The sequence below is a fragment of the Acinonyx jubatus genome, chromosome E1 (genome assembly GCF_027475565.1).
Source record: "Acinonyx jubatus isolate Ajub_Pintada_27869175 chromosome E1, VMU_Ajub_asm_v1.0, whole genome shotgun sequence".
NCBI classification, from domain to species: Eukaryota; Metazoa; Chordata; class Mammalia; order Carnivora; family Felidae; genus Acinonyx; species Acinonyx jubatus.
The window spans coordinates 17512266-17529362 of NC_069397.1; the positions used below are offsets into that span (position 1 = coordinate 17512266).

The 17097-nt window shown below is 43.4% G+C and overlaps 1 protein-coding gene and 1 pseudogene across 4 annotated transcripts in view; one reads left to right on the forward strand and one right to left on the reverse strand.

The window, feature by feature from the left end:
• Nucleotides 1–17097, forward strand: part of FAM222B (family with sequence similarity 222 member B) — a 76331-nt gene that overhangs the window by 46672 nt on the left and 12562 nt on the right. For all 4 annotated transcript variants that reach the window (XM_027034528.2, XM_053212853.1, XM_015081435.3 and 1 more), the window contains one exon: nucleotides 15194–15315. In XM_027034528.2, coding sequence (XP_026890329.1) covers nucleotides 15234–15315 — 82 coding nt within the window. In that variant the 5' untranslated portion in view covers nucleotides 15194–15233. Of the gene's footprint in view, nucleotides 1–15193; nucleotides 15316–17097 lie in introns of those variants that run through there.
• On the reverse strand, nucleotides 8777–9320 carry LOC106983230 (60S ribosomal protein L28-like; annotated as a pseudogene).

Genomic DNA, 17097 nt, shown 5'->3' on the forward strand with positions numbered 1-17097 from the left:
CCAAGGTCAGACGCTCAATCAACTGAGCCACCTAGGCGCCCCACACATTGCATTTTTTAATTTATTTTACTTTTTTTTTTCTCTTTAAGTAAACTCTGCTCCCAACTTGGAGCTCGAATTCATAACCCTGAAATCAAGAGTCACCTGCTCTACTAACAGGCCAGCCAAGTGCCCCACACATTGCATTTATTTGTTGTATATTCTTGGTCTCCTTCAGTCTGGAACAGTTCTTCAGGCCTTTGACTTTCATGACTTTAATACTTCTGACAGTTAATTTGTAGAAAGTCCCTAAATTTAGGGTTGCCTGGTGTTTCCTCATGTTTAATTTAGGTTATATATCTTCAGCAGGAATATTACGAGTAATGCATAATTTCATTGCATAATTTCAAGAAGTGCAGAATTTTTATGTGTCCTATTACTGGTAATGTTCAATCACTTGATTAAGGTGGTGCCTGCTAGGCATTTCTAGTGTAAAGTTACTCTTTTTCCCTTTGTAATTAGTAAGTATTTTGGAAGGAGATACTTTGAAACTCTGCAAGTATCCTGTTTCTCTCCACCCTTTCAATTTATTACTTTATATATTTACATTAGTATGGACTCATGATTTTCTTTTTTTTTTAACTTTTTAAAAAATGTTTTATTTATTTTTGAGAGAGGGAGACAGAGAGAGAGAGAGAGAGAGAGAGAGAGAGAGAGATCGATCATGAGCGGGGGAGGGGCAGAGAGAGAGGGAGACACAGAATCCGAAGCAGGCTCCAGGCTCTGTCTGAGCTGTCAGCACAGAGCCCAATATGGGACTTGAACTCACAAATGGTGAAATCATGACCTGAGCCAAAGTCTGCCACTCAGCCAACTGAGCCACCAAGGGTAATTTGAGTATAGTTGATGTATAATGTTACATTAGTTTTCAGGTTATAAGAATAGTTATTCAGAGGCACCTGGGTGGCTCAGTCGGTTGAGCTTCTGACTTTGGCTCAGGTCATGATCTCATGCTCTGTGAGTTCGAGCCCTGCATCGGGGGAGCCTGCTTCGGATTCTGTGTCTCCCTCTCTCTCTGACCCTCCCCCGTTCATGCTCTGTCTCTCTCTCAAAAATAAATAAACATTAAAAACTTTTGAAAAGAAAAAAAGAATATTCAACTTCTTGATACATTATGGATTTTCTATTTTATTCAGTAGAATATAATCTTTTATCATTATTTGTTTGATGTTCAAATTATCCCAGAATTTGTGAGTATATCAGGAAAAAATTATATGTTTAATCCTAAAGATTATCAAATGATTTGCTGTCCTTTTATTTCATAAATAATTTTTTTTAATGTTTATTTTTGGGAGATAGAGAAACAGAGTGGGGGAGGGGCAGAAAGAGAAGGAGACACAGAATCCGAAACAGGCTCCAGGCTCTGAGCCTGTCAGCACAGAGTCCGACGTGGGACTCAAACCCACGAAGCGCGGGATCATGACCTGGGCCGAAGTCAGACACTTAACTGACTGAGCCACCCAGGTGCCCCACTGTCCTTTTATTTCAAAAGATTGGCTGATACTCCCCAAACTAACATCTTATGAACAGTGGTAGAAAACAAGAGTTCATAATTCTTCTATTGCTAGGACATGCTTCCTTCACTCATGTACCTATTTGTTGTTCTTTTTGGTTTCTACTGTGTAAACTTCTCTTTCAGAGGTTTCCCTCACCAGTTGAATATCCTAAAGCTTCTGTGTTCTTTGACATGTCACCGTTAGTCTTTGAGCACTTCCTTCCTTTCCTGCACAATGAGATCTTCCAGAGTCATTTCTGTGCCTCAGCCATTTCTCCAAAGAGCCTCTGTTCCTGTTAGTAGAGAGATTTGGAAACCAGGTATCTAGAAATCAGGATCTGATTTGACCGTATTGGGGCTCATTGCTGTTAGATGGTGGAGTAGTCACTGCATCCCTCTGGGGATGCTCTCACACCATAGTGGGCCCCCCACCACTTTATGGCTGCCATCCTTACTCTGTTTGGGTACCTTCTATTTCCAATCTAGTTAAAGTGATTTAACAGAGGAAAAAGGGTGAAGGTTGGTGAGGACATTCAGTTGGTGAGGGAGGCCATGGAGAGAATTTACAGAGGAGAAATTAGGAGAGTGAATGGGTACACTGAGTGAAGGAAGCAGTGTACCAGGAATAGAAGAGTTGGGTACTTTTGTTTTCTGCTCCTGTCATAGATGTTAATTTGGGTAGTGTTAGTCATATTTCTTTGAGGTATCTTTGAGATAAAGGAAAGCACATCATTTGGACATCTGTAGGATAAAACATCTATAATTTTTCCCCTGATTTATTCAATGCTAAAGTAATCTTGAGTTAAATTGCTTTGTTTGGGTGGGGCTTAATATGGTATAAGACACATATTTGACCAGTTAGAACCAGCCACACACTGATTAAAAAAACAAACAAACAAAAACAGTGCTGACTGGTTATGGAATTTTTCACAGCTACAGAAAGGAGCAAAATAATTCTGCTGATCAGTGTATGAGTTGTGTACTTTGAATCTTTGAGATGTTTAAAGGACTACTTTGTTTTTATTTTGTTTTACAAGGCAGTTCCTGGAATAAGGAAGCCTCTTAAACCTAAGTTCAGAATTTTATTTCAGTGGGCGTTTAGCTGTAAAATACTCTTCCAGCAGGAACTCTCTGTTCTCTCTCTTTTATTTTTTTTTAATGCTTATTTATTTGAGAGAGAGAGAGAGAGCCAGCGCAAGCCAGGGAGGGGCAGAGAGAGAGGGAGACACAGAATCTGAAGCAGGCCCCAGGCTCTGAGCTGTCAGCACAGAGCCCAATGTGGGGCTCAAACCCACGAACCGTGAGATCATGACCTGAGTCGAACTCAGACACATAACCGACTGAGCCACCCAGGCTCCCTGTCTCTATTCTCTCATCTTCCTGTGGATTGAACCAGTATGCCACATCATTAGCTAGTTGCAGTGGTTTGTAGGATGTAGAAGGAGGAGGTGCTCCTGTTCAGTAGGCTTTCAGTTCCTGGGTGCTTTCGAGACTTAGCAGTCTCTACTACTTTCATAGACCCTTTAGCTTCAGAAACCTGGTAATTCCTTGGGTATGTGGAGTGTGAGCCAGAAAGCTTCAGGTTATAGTGAATCTCAATGAAACAGCAAGGTAAGATCTTTCGATTTTTACTAAGGCTACAGAAGCCCTCACCCAAAATTGTTACACATCAGGATTCCTCATGGTCCTCTACTCCTGTCCTCTACTCCCACTAGCAGAGAAGAAGGGAGGGCCTAAATGAACAGAATGTATTAAGATAGCAATTATGCTTCGTTTCTCCTCTTACCTTAAAATCTGCCTACTATCAAACTAACCCTGGATGGCAATATGTTAACTATAAGTAAAACTTTGTTCCCTGTCAGCACTGAGTCTGTTAGCCTTTCTGAAACTTCACTAGATATGTAAGGCACATAAACTCAAGGTATTGTGTACAGAGAACAAGTTCTGAGAAAGTAGCAGACGAAATGAATATATAGTGGATATAGTAGATGCGTGGCATTGAAAGGTAGGAGTCCGGCTTCCCACCCCCCAACCCCGCCCAAATTTAAAACACCTGAGAAAGCAGAGGGGGTATTTCCTGTCAGAGACCTGGGTGGAGTCTATGATGCCCAACTTCCAAATGCTGTCATGGCAGTGTCCAAATGGAAGCTGACTTTGAAAAGGTATGAGTTGAAGTAGGTTCAGAGTTCGAGTTTACTTCTAACATTCAGGGAACAGCATTAGGATGGGAGGGACAGAGTTTTCTGTGCCAGGATTGTTTGAGAATGAGAGAGAACGTTAGTTAATCGTTACTTGTATTACTCTTGGATATAGTTTCCTCAGTGTAAATTCATACAACTTTTCCCTGAAAAAAAAAAAAATCTGACAAGTTGAACATAAAGTCTTTCTTGCCTTTATGCCCAGCGCATTCTTATCTTGGTTATAGTTGCTGGCTTTATAGTTCACCTGGAAAGGATTTTTCACTAAGAAATGATTGCTAAGTGTTGGGCTAGCCAACGTATACTAGAGTTCTAGTGCAGTGCTGATCTGGGACAGGCAATTCCCCAAATCCATAGGAAAGTCAATAATTACATTCACACTTAAGCAAAACCGTGGCTTAGAATTATATGTTTTTGTTGTATATAATAGTGTAAGAAGAGGGATATGATAGGTGGTCAGTAAATACTGACATGAGAGGCAGCTATGGCATAGTGCCATGTTTTTCAAATATTTTTGTCTATGTTCACAATAGGGATTGCACTCCCAATAAATACACACATATAATTGAGATAATTGAAACGAGAATCATGAAACAATAAGCATTTTTGACTGTGAATTTTTTTAATTAAAAAAAATTTTTTTTGTTAATGTTTATTTTTGAGAGAGAGAGTGTGCACAAGGTGGGAGGGGTGGGGAGACACACAGAATGTGAAGCAGGCTCCAGGCTCTGAGCTGTCAGCACAGAGCCTGATGCAGGGCTTGAACCTACAAACCGTGAGATCATGACCTGAGCTGTAGTCGGATGCTTAACCGACTGAGCCACCCAGGTGCCCCTAATTCATTGTTTTTTAAAAAAAAGACTGGTCACAGGGATGACTGGGTGGCTCAGTCGGTTAAGCATCCGACTATGGCTCAGGTCATGATCTCGTGGTTTGCGGGTTCAAACCCTGCATTGGGCTCTCTGCTGTCAGCATGGAGCCCATTTCAGATTCTCTGTCCACCCCCCCCCCCCTTCTCTGCCTCTCCCCTGCTCTCTCTCTCTGAAAAATAAATATAAAAATAAACATTTTTTAAAAATTGGGGGGCTCCTGAGGTTCAGTCGGTTAAGTGTCCGACTTCAGCTCAGGTTATGATCTCACAGTTTGTGAGTTGGAGCTCTGCCTCAGGCTGTGTGCTGCCAGCTTCGAGCCTGGAGCCTGCTTTGGATTCTGTGTCACCCTCTCTCTCACTGCCCCTCCCTGCAAGTGCTCTCTCTTTCTCAAAAATAAATAAACCTTTTTTTTTTTTAATTGGGAGGCTATGGGGCCCCTGGGTGACTCAGTTGGTTAAGTGTCCGACTTCAGCTCAGGTCATGATCTCATGCTTCATGAGTTCGAGCCCCATGTAGGGCTCTGTGCTGACAGCTCAGAGCCTGGAGTCTGCTTTACATTCTGTGTCTCCCTTTCTCCTTGCCCCTCCCCCACTTGTTTGAGTACACGTGTGCACGCTCTCTCTCTTTCTCTCAGAAATGAATAAACATTAAAGAAATTTTTCTTTAAATTGGGAAGTTCATGCTAACTTCATTAGATGAATATCCCATAATTTATGTAGCCATTTCCTTTTAGACATTAAAAATTTTTTTTTCTAAGTTTATTTGACAAACAGAGCGAGTGGGGGAGATGCAGAGAGAGAGGGACAGAGAATCCGCACTACGGGCACAGAGCCCGATGCAGGGCTCAATCCCACAAACCATGAGATCACAACCTGAGCTGAATCAAGAGTCAGAAGCCTAACCAACTGAGCCACCGGGCACTCCTACTTTTAGACATTTAGATTTGTTTCCAGTTTTTACTGGAACACCAGAGTGAAGAGAATCGTATGTAAATTTTTGTTTGCATCTGTGACTGTTCCTTAGGTTAGCTTTTATTTTTATTTTTGGCTCCATGCCCAATATGGGGCATGAACTCAAGACCCCGAGATTGAGTCACGTGCTTTACTGACTGAGCCAGATGTCCCAGTTCCTTAAGTTAGATTTTAGAAGTATGGTTACTGTATCAAAGAATATGAATATTTTGGGGCGCCTGGGTGGCTCAGTCGGTTGGGCGTCCAACTTCGGCTCAGGTCATGATCTTGTGGTCTGTGAGTTCGAGCCCTGCATCAGGCTCTGGGCTGACAGCTCAGAGCCTGGAGCCTGTTTCAGATTCTGAGTCTCCCTCTCTGACCCTCCCCTGCTCATGCTCTGTCTCTATCTGTCTCAAAAATAAATAAATGTTAAAAAAAAATTAAAAAAAAAAGGAATATGAATATTTAAGAAACTGTGCTGAGGCACCTGGATGTCTCAGTTGGTTAAGCATCAAATTCTTAATTTCAGCTCAGGTCATGACCTGGAGGTTCATGAATTTGAGCCCCACATTGGGGCTTTGGATTCTGTCTCTCACTATAGTGAGATCCTGCTTTGGATTCTCTCTCACCTTCTCCCTTCTCCTCCCCTATTTGTGTGCTCGCTCTCGCTCGCTCTCTCTCAAAATTAAAAAAAAAATTAGAAAATTAAAAACTGTTTATGCTAATTTCCAGAAAGAATGTATCTATCAATTTAAACATGTCATTTTAGTGACTCATCACTATATCCTTGACTCTGTGAGTTTTAGGTTTTTTCCAAACATTTTGCCATTTTATAAGCAAAAAATAAAATCTCATTCCATTTAATTTACATTTCTTTAATTATTAGATAGTTGTACTGTTTCTTAAAATTTTTTTTTAATGTTTGTTTTTGAGAGGGGGAGGGAGAGACCAAGCACCAGCGAGGGAGGGGCAGAGAGAGAGGAGAAGACCAAGGATCCAAAGCAGGCTTCAGGCTCTGAGCTATCAGCGCACAGCCGGAGACAGGGCTCAAACTCACGAACTGTGAGATCATGACCCGAGCCAAAGTCTGACGCTCAAGCGACTGAGCCACCTAGGTGCACTGTCTTTATATTTGTAGTTGCTTATGTTTCTCCACACAACTTTGGTGGGAGCCATGTCTTCACTCCCCTTACATGGATTCATATGTTGCTGTGGATCATGTCTTTTTCACTGCTTCTATTCATAACTCTTCAACACCTGTTCAAAATTTCATTTAAGCTATTCTTTGCAGTTTTGATAAACTACCCTCTTAAGTATTGTAAATCAATGTTATTACATAGCAAAAATTTTTTTTAATGTTTATTTATTTATTTTTAGAGACAGAGAGTAGGGGAAGGGGCAGAGAGCGAGGAGAGAGACAATCCCAAGCAGGTTCTGCCGTGGGAGCAGAGAGCTCGATTCGGGGCTTGAACTCAGAAACCATGAGTTCATGACCTGAGCTAAAATCAGGAGTCAGATGCTTAACTGACTGAGCCACCAGGTGCCCCACATAGCAAAAATATTGATATAAATGTGTCTTGAAATTTCTAAACCCAGTAGTGAGCTTTGATGAGGCACTTTAGACCCAGAAAAGAAAGACACCTCTGTACCAGGGTTAGGAAACATAGGCACACGTGGATTCAAACACTCTCACCTAGACTTGTTTCAGAATAACACCTTGTAGTTACATACCCAGAATGGAGCCAGCCAAGTGTCTTCCCTTAAGCCTCTTCAATTCCTGTCCCCCTTCAGACTTGAAAGTTGGACTATAGACTGGGCTAGAGGGCCTGCTCTCTGGTGAGGTGATTCTGGGTCACTAGAGAAATCTAGCTTCTGTTGTACCTTGTGCAGTTGAGGAGATGAGAAAGGGCATGAATAAGCAACTTGTTTAGCTGTTCTGTAAACACATGATTGCCGAAAGTTTTTAACAGCCTGCTAAATTCTTAAAATTCTTTTTCTGTGTTGTGGCTGTTGGCTCTCTAAGTTTACAGAAGCTAACTGGGGAACCGCCTTTTTTATTTTTATCATACCTGTCTGAGGTCTGACTTGTTTTGGGCTCAATCAGGGCCTATTAAAGGTCTTTCTAGACACCCTAAGACTTAAAATTGTACCCAACTTTGATACCTTTTCAACAGATTCCCTTTAAACATTTTTTTTCTTTTTTAAGTTTATTTTGAGAGTGTGTGCAGAGGAGGGGCAGAGGGAGAGAGAGAATCTTAAGCAGGCTCCATGCTCAACGCAGAACCCAACATGAGACTTGATCCCAGGACTGCAAGATCATGATCTGAGCCGGTATCAAGAGTCAGACATGTGGGGTGTCTGGGTAGCTCAGTCGGTTGAGCATCTGACTTCTGCTCACGTCATGATCTCATAGTTTGTGAGTTCAAGCCCCGCATCGGGCTCTGTGCTGACAGCTCAGAGCCTGGAGCCTGGTTCGAATTCTGTGTCTCCCTCCGTCTCTGCCCTTCTGCTGCTCATATTCTGTATTTCTCTCTGTCAAAAGTAAATAAACATTAAAAAAAAAATTTACAAAGTGACGTTCAACCCACTGAGCCACCCAGGCGCTCCAACAGATTTCCCTTTTAAAAAAACAGTTTGGGTCTTTTGCCTCAGTTTTTCCATCTAGATGTGAGATCATTGTTTCTCTGTCACTGGGCAGCTTTTCATGGACTTGTATGAGACTTGGGCTTTGAAGATTAAAAATTGCCACAAATTGTAACATATTTGCTGAATTACATCTCATCTGAATAATAATTTGAAACTTTCTGATTCAGAACCAGTTTCTACAGAAAATTGTAAAAGGTAAAAATCCAATATTTGTGTCTTATCTCAACAAAGTGGTTTCTTGTTTTCATTGTCTTGCTAGGCACAGTCTCAGGTACTTGTGAGTGAAATTCTACCCACTCTGACAGGTCTGCTTGCAGTTATGAATGTGGTTAAATGCAGAGTCAGTCTAAGATGGTTCATCTTAAGTGATTCATCCTTGATAGGCCTTTGGAAACTCAAACCTATTACATACCATAATGAAAAGTTACAAGTTCTGATTTCACTGCCTACAATAAACACAGCCTGCATTTTCACATTTTTAGGAACACTGATTTCTACTGAATGGAGATTAAAGCACAGAAATCAAGTGATACTTTTTCAATAGAGTATATAGATAAAAGTAGTAGCTGGGCTTTTTGTTTCAAGTGCCCAGGCCCCCCCCCCCCTTTTTTTTTGGTGATTGATATCTTTATGGCTTTGGAGGTGGGACACAGGTGCTCAGGAGCTCTTGGTGGGCGGCCAGCTTCCTCTTCACCTTCTCGGGCTTCTGGCTGCAGAGGATGGCACTGGCTCTGCGGATGGCAGCCGTGCACAGATCTGGGCAGTGCTTGTTCTTAAGGATCATGTGCCTGATGCTGCAGAGGCTGCCCTGGACGTTCTTGTTAATGGTGGTCCAGTCCTAGGAGGTGCGGGGTTTTCACTGGTGGGATCTCGGCCTCACGACCACCACTAGCCTCTACCGTCAGCCACCGGCTCCATGCCCAAAGTCTTGTGGTGAACTCACCGGTTGTAGCAGGAGTTGTGAGCCTTCGGGATATGGAGTTCAGTGCTGTATGTCTGCTTGTTCCTTTTGATCAGGAAGCTGGAAGCACTTCTGCAGGACCATCTGTTGCAGGTAGGCGGACGCAGCATCAGCTCCTCTCACAATGGCTGCTGGAGGTGGAAAGAGCTGCCCAGGCATTTTTAATCCCCTCTGTTCTCTCACAGAGTGAAGGTACCTGTACACGCACAGGCACAGGCACTTGTCAGCACTCGTATTATCTATATGATTCAAGGATGCAAATTCAGATAATTTCCAGAGCGTGAGATTAAAGTATATGCTGTCTTCAGGAATGTGAGCCAGTGATATTTATTCAAGATCTGTCATGTGATAATCTGGTTCCTGACTCTCTAACTTAGAAGGATAAATAAAAGACAGGTTCTGGTGTTAGGAAGCTCACACACACCTAAGTTGTAAGGTTAGAATGCCCAGGGAGAGTGGGGCGCCTGGGTGGCGCAGTCGGTTAAGCGTCCGACTTCAGCCAGGTCACGATCTCGCAGTCCGTGAGTTCGAGCCCCGCGTCGGGCTCTGGGCTGATGGCTCAGAGCCTGGAGCCTGTTTCTGATTCTGTGTCTCCCTCTCTCTCTGCCCCTCCCCCGTTCATGCTCTGTCTCTTTCTGTCCCAAAAATAAATAAACGTTGAAAAAAAAAAATGCCCAGGGAGAATACTTTCCCAGTACCTGAATAACGCATTCAAGAGAAAGCGCTGGGTCATGGATGAGTTAAATAATAAGAGGATCCAGGAAAGAGCATCCTTGCTGAAGAAAGCACTGGTAGAGAAAGTACCTTTTGGACTAGGATAGAGTGGGACCCAGGACAGGAAGATGACTTTGTGTGGCAGGCTCTGAAGGGTAGTTAGTAGGAGTCGTGTTTCCAGACACCTAAGTGGGGGTGACTTGAAAAAATAAGCCCTGGGGCTCCTGGCTAACTCAGTCCCTGGGGCATGTGACTCTTGATCTTGAGATCCTGAGAGCCCTGCACTGGTTGTAGAGATTACTTTTAAAAAAACAAATAATTTTTAAGAAGTCCAGGGGCACCTAGGTGGCTCAGTTGATTTCTGCTCAGGTCATGATCTTGTAGTTTGTGAGTTCGAGCCCCACATCGGGCTTGTGCTGACAGTGCAAAGCCTGCTTGGGATTCTCCTTCTCTCTCTACCCTGACTCATGCGCACGTGTGCTCTCTCTCTCAAAATAAACTTAAAATAAAAATAAAAAATAAAAGTGTAAGTGTTAAAAAAAAAAACAACCCAGACTGAACATTCGCCATCCCCCCACACCCTCCTAGAGTTGTGAGGTCACAATTCCAAGTGAATTTTAACTCGCTTATGGGTTAAAAATAGAGAAGAAAGATGCCTTTGAGCACTGGCTGAACTTTATTCAGGTTGGGTAATTAGCGAAAAGTAGAATTCAGCAGAAGTTCACAGTTAAATCTGGACAAAGTTACCTGTTGAATAGATTGTTTTATTGTAACAGACCATAAAGATGACTGATTTTGCAGTCTGATTTGATAAACATGTAATTTTTGCTGTCTTTTGCCCTGTTTATCCCCCAGAGCAGTAGTTTGGCGTTTCCGTTAGGTTTTAGCCTAATTTCTTGGACGCCAGGAGTAAAGGAACAGGGAGCAGTAGGATAAAATATTTTCCCCCATTATCAAAAAGTAGTCTTTTTATTTTTTTGATTTGAGGAGGAGCACACACACATGCAGGTGAGTGGGGGAGGGTCAGAGAGAGAAGGAGAGAGAGAATCTTAAGCAGGCTCCATGCCCAGCTCTATCTCAGGACAACTATGGGCTCGAGTCTGATGCTTAACTGCCTGAGCCACCCAGGTGCCCCAATAAGTAGTCTTTTTAGATAAGCCTTTAGCTCTTGGATGAGAAGGCTTTAATTAGAGATACTAAGGACTATTAATGCAGTTTCTCAGTATCATATTCTCTAAAGATGCATATACATGGGGGGTACCTGGGTGGCTGTGTTGGTTAAGTGTCTGACTCTTGATTTTGGCTTAGGTCATAATTCAACGTGTGTGAGATTGAGCCCACATCAGGCTCTTTGCTGACAGTGTGGAGCCTGCTTAGGATTCTCTCCTCCACCCCCACCCCACCCCACCCCCACTCCTGCTTCACACCTGCTCTCTCAAGACCACAATGGCAGATTCAAATTTTTGAACTACAGCGTGAATCAGTTTCTACTGGGCTAGTCAACTTTTTTTTGGGGGGGGGTTCTTTTTGAAGGTGGGGGGGTTGCAGGGAAGGGAAAGCAGGAGAGAGAATTGGCAAAGAAGTGTAGTGGGAGGCAGTGGATTGTGGGTGTTGAAACTGGGCTGGAAGTGATGGCTGTAGACCACTTCACCTTACCCCAGAGCCCCCTGAGTAAAAATAAATCCTTTGTCCAGCACTTTATCTTCTCTCCTCCTATCCCTACCTTTCAGTGGTCTTAAGCATAAACAGGGACAAGTAGCACAAACCCAGCTGAGGTTTTCTTACCTGCGCAGACCTGCCCTAAGGTAGAGGTAGTCCTTTATCAGATGCCACCTAGGAAAGCAGAGTGTGACATCACAACTCTAATGTAACTGCTGGCAGTCTTCTGACTGGGGTGGGGGTGGGGGTGGGGGGGGAGGGCAGATGAAAGTACTTTTGAGTTTTCCCAGTGGGCACAAGGGTTTTGTTCCTCGATTAGAGATAGTCTGGAAATGCTAGCACTGGTGCGAATGCCCCAGGAGAGTTTGAACACCTTTCTGGGCTTACTGTGATACCGTAGTCGCCCTGCTTAGGGAGCAGGCCAGCTGGCGGTGGGAACGCTGGCTGAGAGCGCACAGAGAGGCTTTGCCAAGGAGATCTTTTTTACTTTCTCTGTAATGTGTGCAGCTCATTTGGTCTGAGCTCTAGATTACTGCTTGATTCTGTTTAGAAGTCAGAACTTGAATTTTGAGGCCTCTTCAGGAGGTAGTGCTAGTGTTGATATCTGGCTCTCCTTGGGCTTCTGGAAGTGTCAACGGTAAACTTATATTGGGATTTGCTTTTTAGAAAAAGCCAGGTGGTAATCAGAATATGTGGGTGGTGTGAAGTTTTAAAAGAAAAGGCCTGTGCCCAGCTGCCAGCTTCCAGAGAAGTACCTTATACTGCACATCCCTTCTTTCTAGAATGGGTTGTGGAAGGGAATTGTTTCCGTCCTGTTTCATCACAACTTTCATGATTTTGCCACATTCCCTGCCTTCCCTGACGTAGCAGAATCTGATTCTTAAGTGAAAACTGGTCAAGGGGCTTGAAGACCTCCTTAGTACAGAGAGCAGTCTTTTGGAAGGGATGGCAGATAGAGCCTTGAACTCTTAAAGGGTCACAAATTAGGGCTGTACTCTTAGCAGCCTCGATAATGAGTTTTCTCGAGTTGCTGGGTGGTTCTTGTTGGGGACGTCATCATGGAGGGCCCCAAGCTCTGGTATCTTCTTCTTCCTTCACCCCCTCCTGCCCAAACGAAAAATTGATTTCCTAGGGTCTTTTTTTCTTTTTTTAAAAGTAATCTCTATACCCAACATGGAGCCTGAACTCACAACCCTGAGATCAAGAGCCACATGCTCCACTGACTGAACCAGCCAGGTGCCCTGACTCTCTTGCGTCTTTACAGAATTCACCTATTATTTTTGCTCCTTTGTTCACTGTCAGTAAATCCATTGATGTGTCTTTGCTGCAGTTGAGCAGTGTAGCTGGTTTAATTATCTCCTGTTCTTCCTATTTGGAAATCCAGAGTTGTGGTTTGAGGTACAATATGTTATGGTCAACTCTTAGGATCCACAGCACCCCCCCCCCCCCCCATCTCTTCCTGGTTGTAGGCATCAAGATTTAGTAGGTATGTCAGAGATTGCGGTGATCATGCTAGATTGGTTCTTTCCAGAAAGTACAGGGTAAGAGTGTATCTGCAGGACAGCTTAGTGAATGTGTCCTCTGTAGCTCTGTCATCACAGTACTGCTGCTGTCCAGATGGAGTACAAGGTGTGGAGGTGGAAGTGTGCTTGGCTCATTGGAGGAGCTGCAAGGAGACCACTGTGGCCGAAAGTGGAATCAGAAAGAAAGAGGGGCAGGGGAGGTTAGAAGATGAGGTCAGAGAAGGAGTAGTAACAGATCATGGAAGGCCTTATGGACCTGGTAGGATTTTGAATTTTATTCTATGTGAGATGGGAAATCATTGGAGATTTTTGAGTTGATAAGTTTTCTAATTAAACAAATAAATTACTCTGGCTGCTGTGTGGAGAGTAGATTGGGTGATAGGGGCAAGGGTGGAACAGAGAAACCATTTAGAAGGCTATTGTAGTAATCCAGGTGAGAGATGATGAGATGACAGGTGACAAGTGGAATTACAACCTGTTTCCAGGAAAGCCTGGGAGACCTAATTGAGAAAACATCACTAAAGCCCCTCATACAGCTCATTTCATAATATTAGGCTCCAGTATTTGTTAATTCCCTTCCTTTCCTTGGATTTTGCCTTCTCCTACATTAGGACCATAGGGGAGAGGTTATTAAACAGAGAACAGCATTCACAAGAGAAGGGATTGTAAACTGTACCTCAGTCATTTGACCCCGACAGAAGCCTTTTTATTTCTTGAGGCGCTGCAGTTGGCGTCCTGTGTACGTTCTGTTATCCCACCCACCGGAGACCTGAAAAGGCTGAATCTGTGCCAGAACTCTTGGACAGCTCTATTCTCATTGAAGCGTTCGATCTTCAGTTTTTTCCGCAGTTGCTATCTTAGACACAGTTTGAGCAGCCCCTTTTACAAAGTGTCTTTTTAGGTACCTGGCCTTGCAAGCTGGAGCTCTCAGATACTCCTCGTGACAGGTAGTTTCACATAGCTGAGAGGGCCCTTCAGAGAGAAAGAAAGAGGGTTTGCGGTCTTTGTTTAACACTTGAGCTTTCCCCCCAGTCCGCTTTTGTTGGGATTAAAGCTTTAACATAGCCACCTTGATTTCTGGGTTTTGCAGCTTGGGAGAGGAATTTCATGTATTCTAGCATAAGATATTTATTTGAAAAAGCTTGGTCCTTGGTACACAGGGAGCTTGCATTGCTCTTCCCTACAGAAGGCCACATCAGGTCTATTCTCTTGGGCAGGTCTTGTTGGTAGACACCACAGATGAAACCATGCCATCTTGACATAACGTCAGGATTACCTGCCTAGAGAGGGTTGCCGGCAGCCTGCTACCTCACTGATTTACTCTGGGAACAATGCAAATTGTTTTTCTTTTCTGGGGTCCAGGGAGACTAATTGTGTGGTAGACAATAGGAAAGGTAAATCCTCAGAAACTTACAAACAGAATTTGCTTTAACAGTAGTTAATTGTGTCTCCTAGGATGCTTTGCCCCTTCTTCCTAATAAAAGTAAGCTCAGATTTCTGCCATAGCCAGTTGGACTTTGGGTGTCTCTGCAACTCGTATACTGTACTGCCTCTGGAAATGTCTGACTGCCCCTGCCCCAACCAGGCCTGTAAATAGACTGAGCCAGGCCCTATTAGGGCCAGCTCTCTTCAGGAACTCTGTTCTATTTTCAGGGAGAAGTCATTTTTCCTTTCACCTCCGTTAGAATCTGCCCTAGCCTTTCTGCTCCTGCCTTAGGAGCTAGGACACAGAGGAGAGCTAGAATGTCCTGTATCTAGCTAGCAACCCCATGGGCCTATCCAAAAGCAGCAGGGAGAGGCCATCTACAGGAAATGCAAATGCCAAGAGTGCATGTAAAGCTTATGAACCGTAAAAGACTTTACCAGTACACCTTATTCTCCAGTTATTTGTGTGGTTAGGTATTTCCAGGTTTTATTTCCCCTCGTGGCCCATGTTTCTGTGCTGACTGAAACAGAATTTTAGCCATAGTAACAGGGGCAAATTGTTGCTGTGGATATATTTTCAACCAACATCCTGCTAATTAAATTGCTTATCTATCTAAACTTGGGCCTCTGCTGCTCATATCCAGTGTCCCTGGTATCTTCCTTGAGTGAGTTGCCTTGTATTCCATGACCTTGTTTTTGTGTTCATTGCAGTGTGAGTGACTGCCTCATGTTGTGTTGATGCCAGTCTGCCATGCTAGCCTGTCTACCAGGGCCAGGTGACCTGTCCTTTCAGCTTCTTCCTCACACGCAGATGAACACTGGACTTCAGAAATGTAAGTAATCTGGATCCCGGAGTAGGATGTAATCCTTATTTTGTCCCTACATTTGAGTAATCCCAGGGGAACATCAGGGGTATGTTGACTGTGAACTTTGGTACTTCCAAGATATTCTTCACAGACAGCAAGAAAGCAGCTACAAAACTTGTCCACAACGTGAACGCTTTTATAATCAGAGAGATCCTCTTAAATACTAGATTTCCCCAGTGTCTGTCATCTTAATTGTAATTGTTGCTGCTAACTATCTGTTGAGCACCAAAGCTGTAAGGGGTTTTACAGGGATAGATATATATATATATCACCTTTCAAAGGTGTTTCAGTTTGAACCCCCATGAGCAATTGAATGAAAACTCACAGTCTTGATTACTTACTGTATCTTAGAAATAAACTATTGACCCTTTTCTGTTATTTTGGACTCTGAGCATTCTCTACTATGGAAACAGCTCCCTTTGGCTTTGCTGTCTGCTGAGCCAGTGACCTCAGTTTACAAGTAAAGAAGCTTTCACCTACAGAAGGGATAGGGAGCTAGCTTTCTCAGTCTCTCTGGGTATACTCCTGCTAATAAACTTGCCCAAAAGATTGAGCTTTTGAGAACTAAAAAAAAAAAAAAAAAAGGAATCTAATAAAGTAAATTGTGCCCAACGTGGGGCTTGAACTCATGACCCTAAGATCTGGAGATCAAGGGTCACATGGTCCACTGACTGAGCTAGCCAGGTGCCCCAGATCCCTGTCTTAAACTGGCTGGAATTGGAGCGTTAGGCCTCATATCTTCCCAGTTTCCTGGCTTCTGTCCCTGCACTACAATGATGTGCAAGGAAAAGATTCTATTCCTAGCTCATTACCATGTACAGTGTCTTCAAGTATAAAAATGGCCCTAAATTTGGGATAGACCTTCCTTTCAGAGCAAAAGGGGAAATCACTGAGGCGTTTAGGCTTACCCTTTAATAGAAAAGGTGCTTCAGCACTTTACCCAAATCCTTTATGGCAGGGGTTGGTAAACTTCTTCCGTAAAGGGCCAGATAAGCAAGTATTTTAGGCTTTGGGGTCCCTGTTGCATCTACTGTTGCAGGGCAAAGGCAGCTATAGACAACACGTAAACAAATGAGTGTGGCTGTGTCCTGATGAAACTTTTTACAAAAACACAGCAGCTATATTTTATATTTTGGCCCACAGGCAGTAGTTTGCTGAACCCTGCTTGGGGAGATCATCTTCAGAAGTTAAAAATGGTCTAGCCTCTTGACTTCATTTCTTTGAAGGAGAGTAAGACCCAGAGCCTGATGAATTCTGGGATTTGGCCAACGATTCCAATTCCTGTAATGACAAGCTAAAACTAACAGTCTTCCTCCTGTAGCTGCCTAACCCAATAGGCAAGCTATGCTATGTTGTACCAGCTTTCCTCCCCATCTTTCTCTCAATAAATGATATTTGGGTGATAAAGTTGTCCGTGTTCCCTGGCCACTGAAATCTGCATGCTAACTGCATTTTGATTGGTTCTGGGGTTCCAGGGACACAACTGGATAAGGGCGTTTACTTAGAAGCATGACAGAGTAGCTCGCTGACCTTGCTTCTAAGTTCCTTCGTGTACTCAAACAGCTTTACCCAGAGATGGAGTATCAAGGGTGAGCCATTTGTGAAGAAAGGCAAATAAGCAGCTTTATCTTGGGTGCTGACTTCGGATCTACACTCCTTCCCAAAGCAGCCTCAAAGTATCTGCCAACCACTGTCCTCAAATTTGTATTCAAGAATTGCAATAACCTTCCCTGGTTTCAGGCTTGTCTG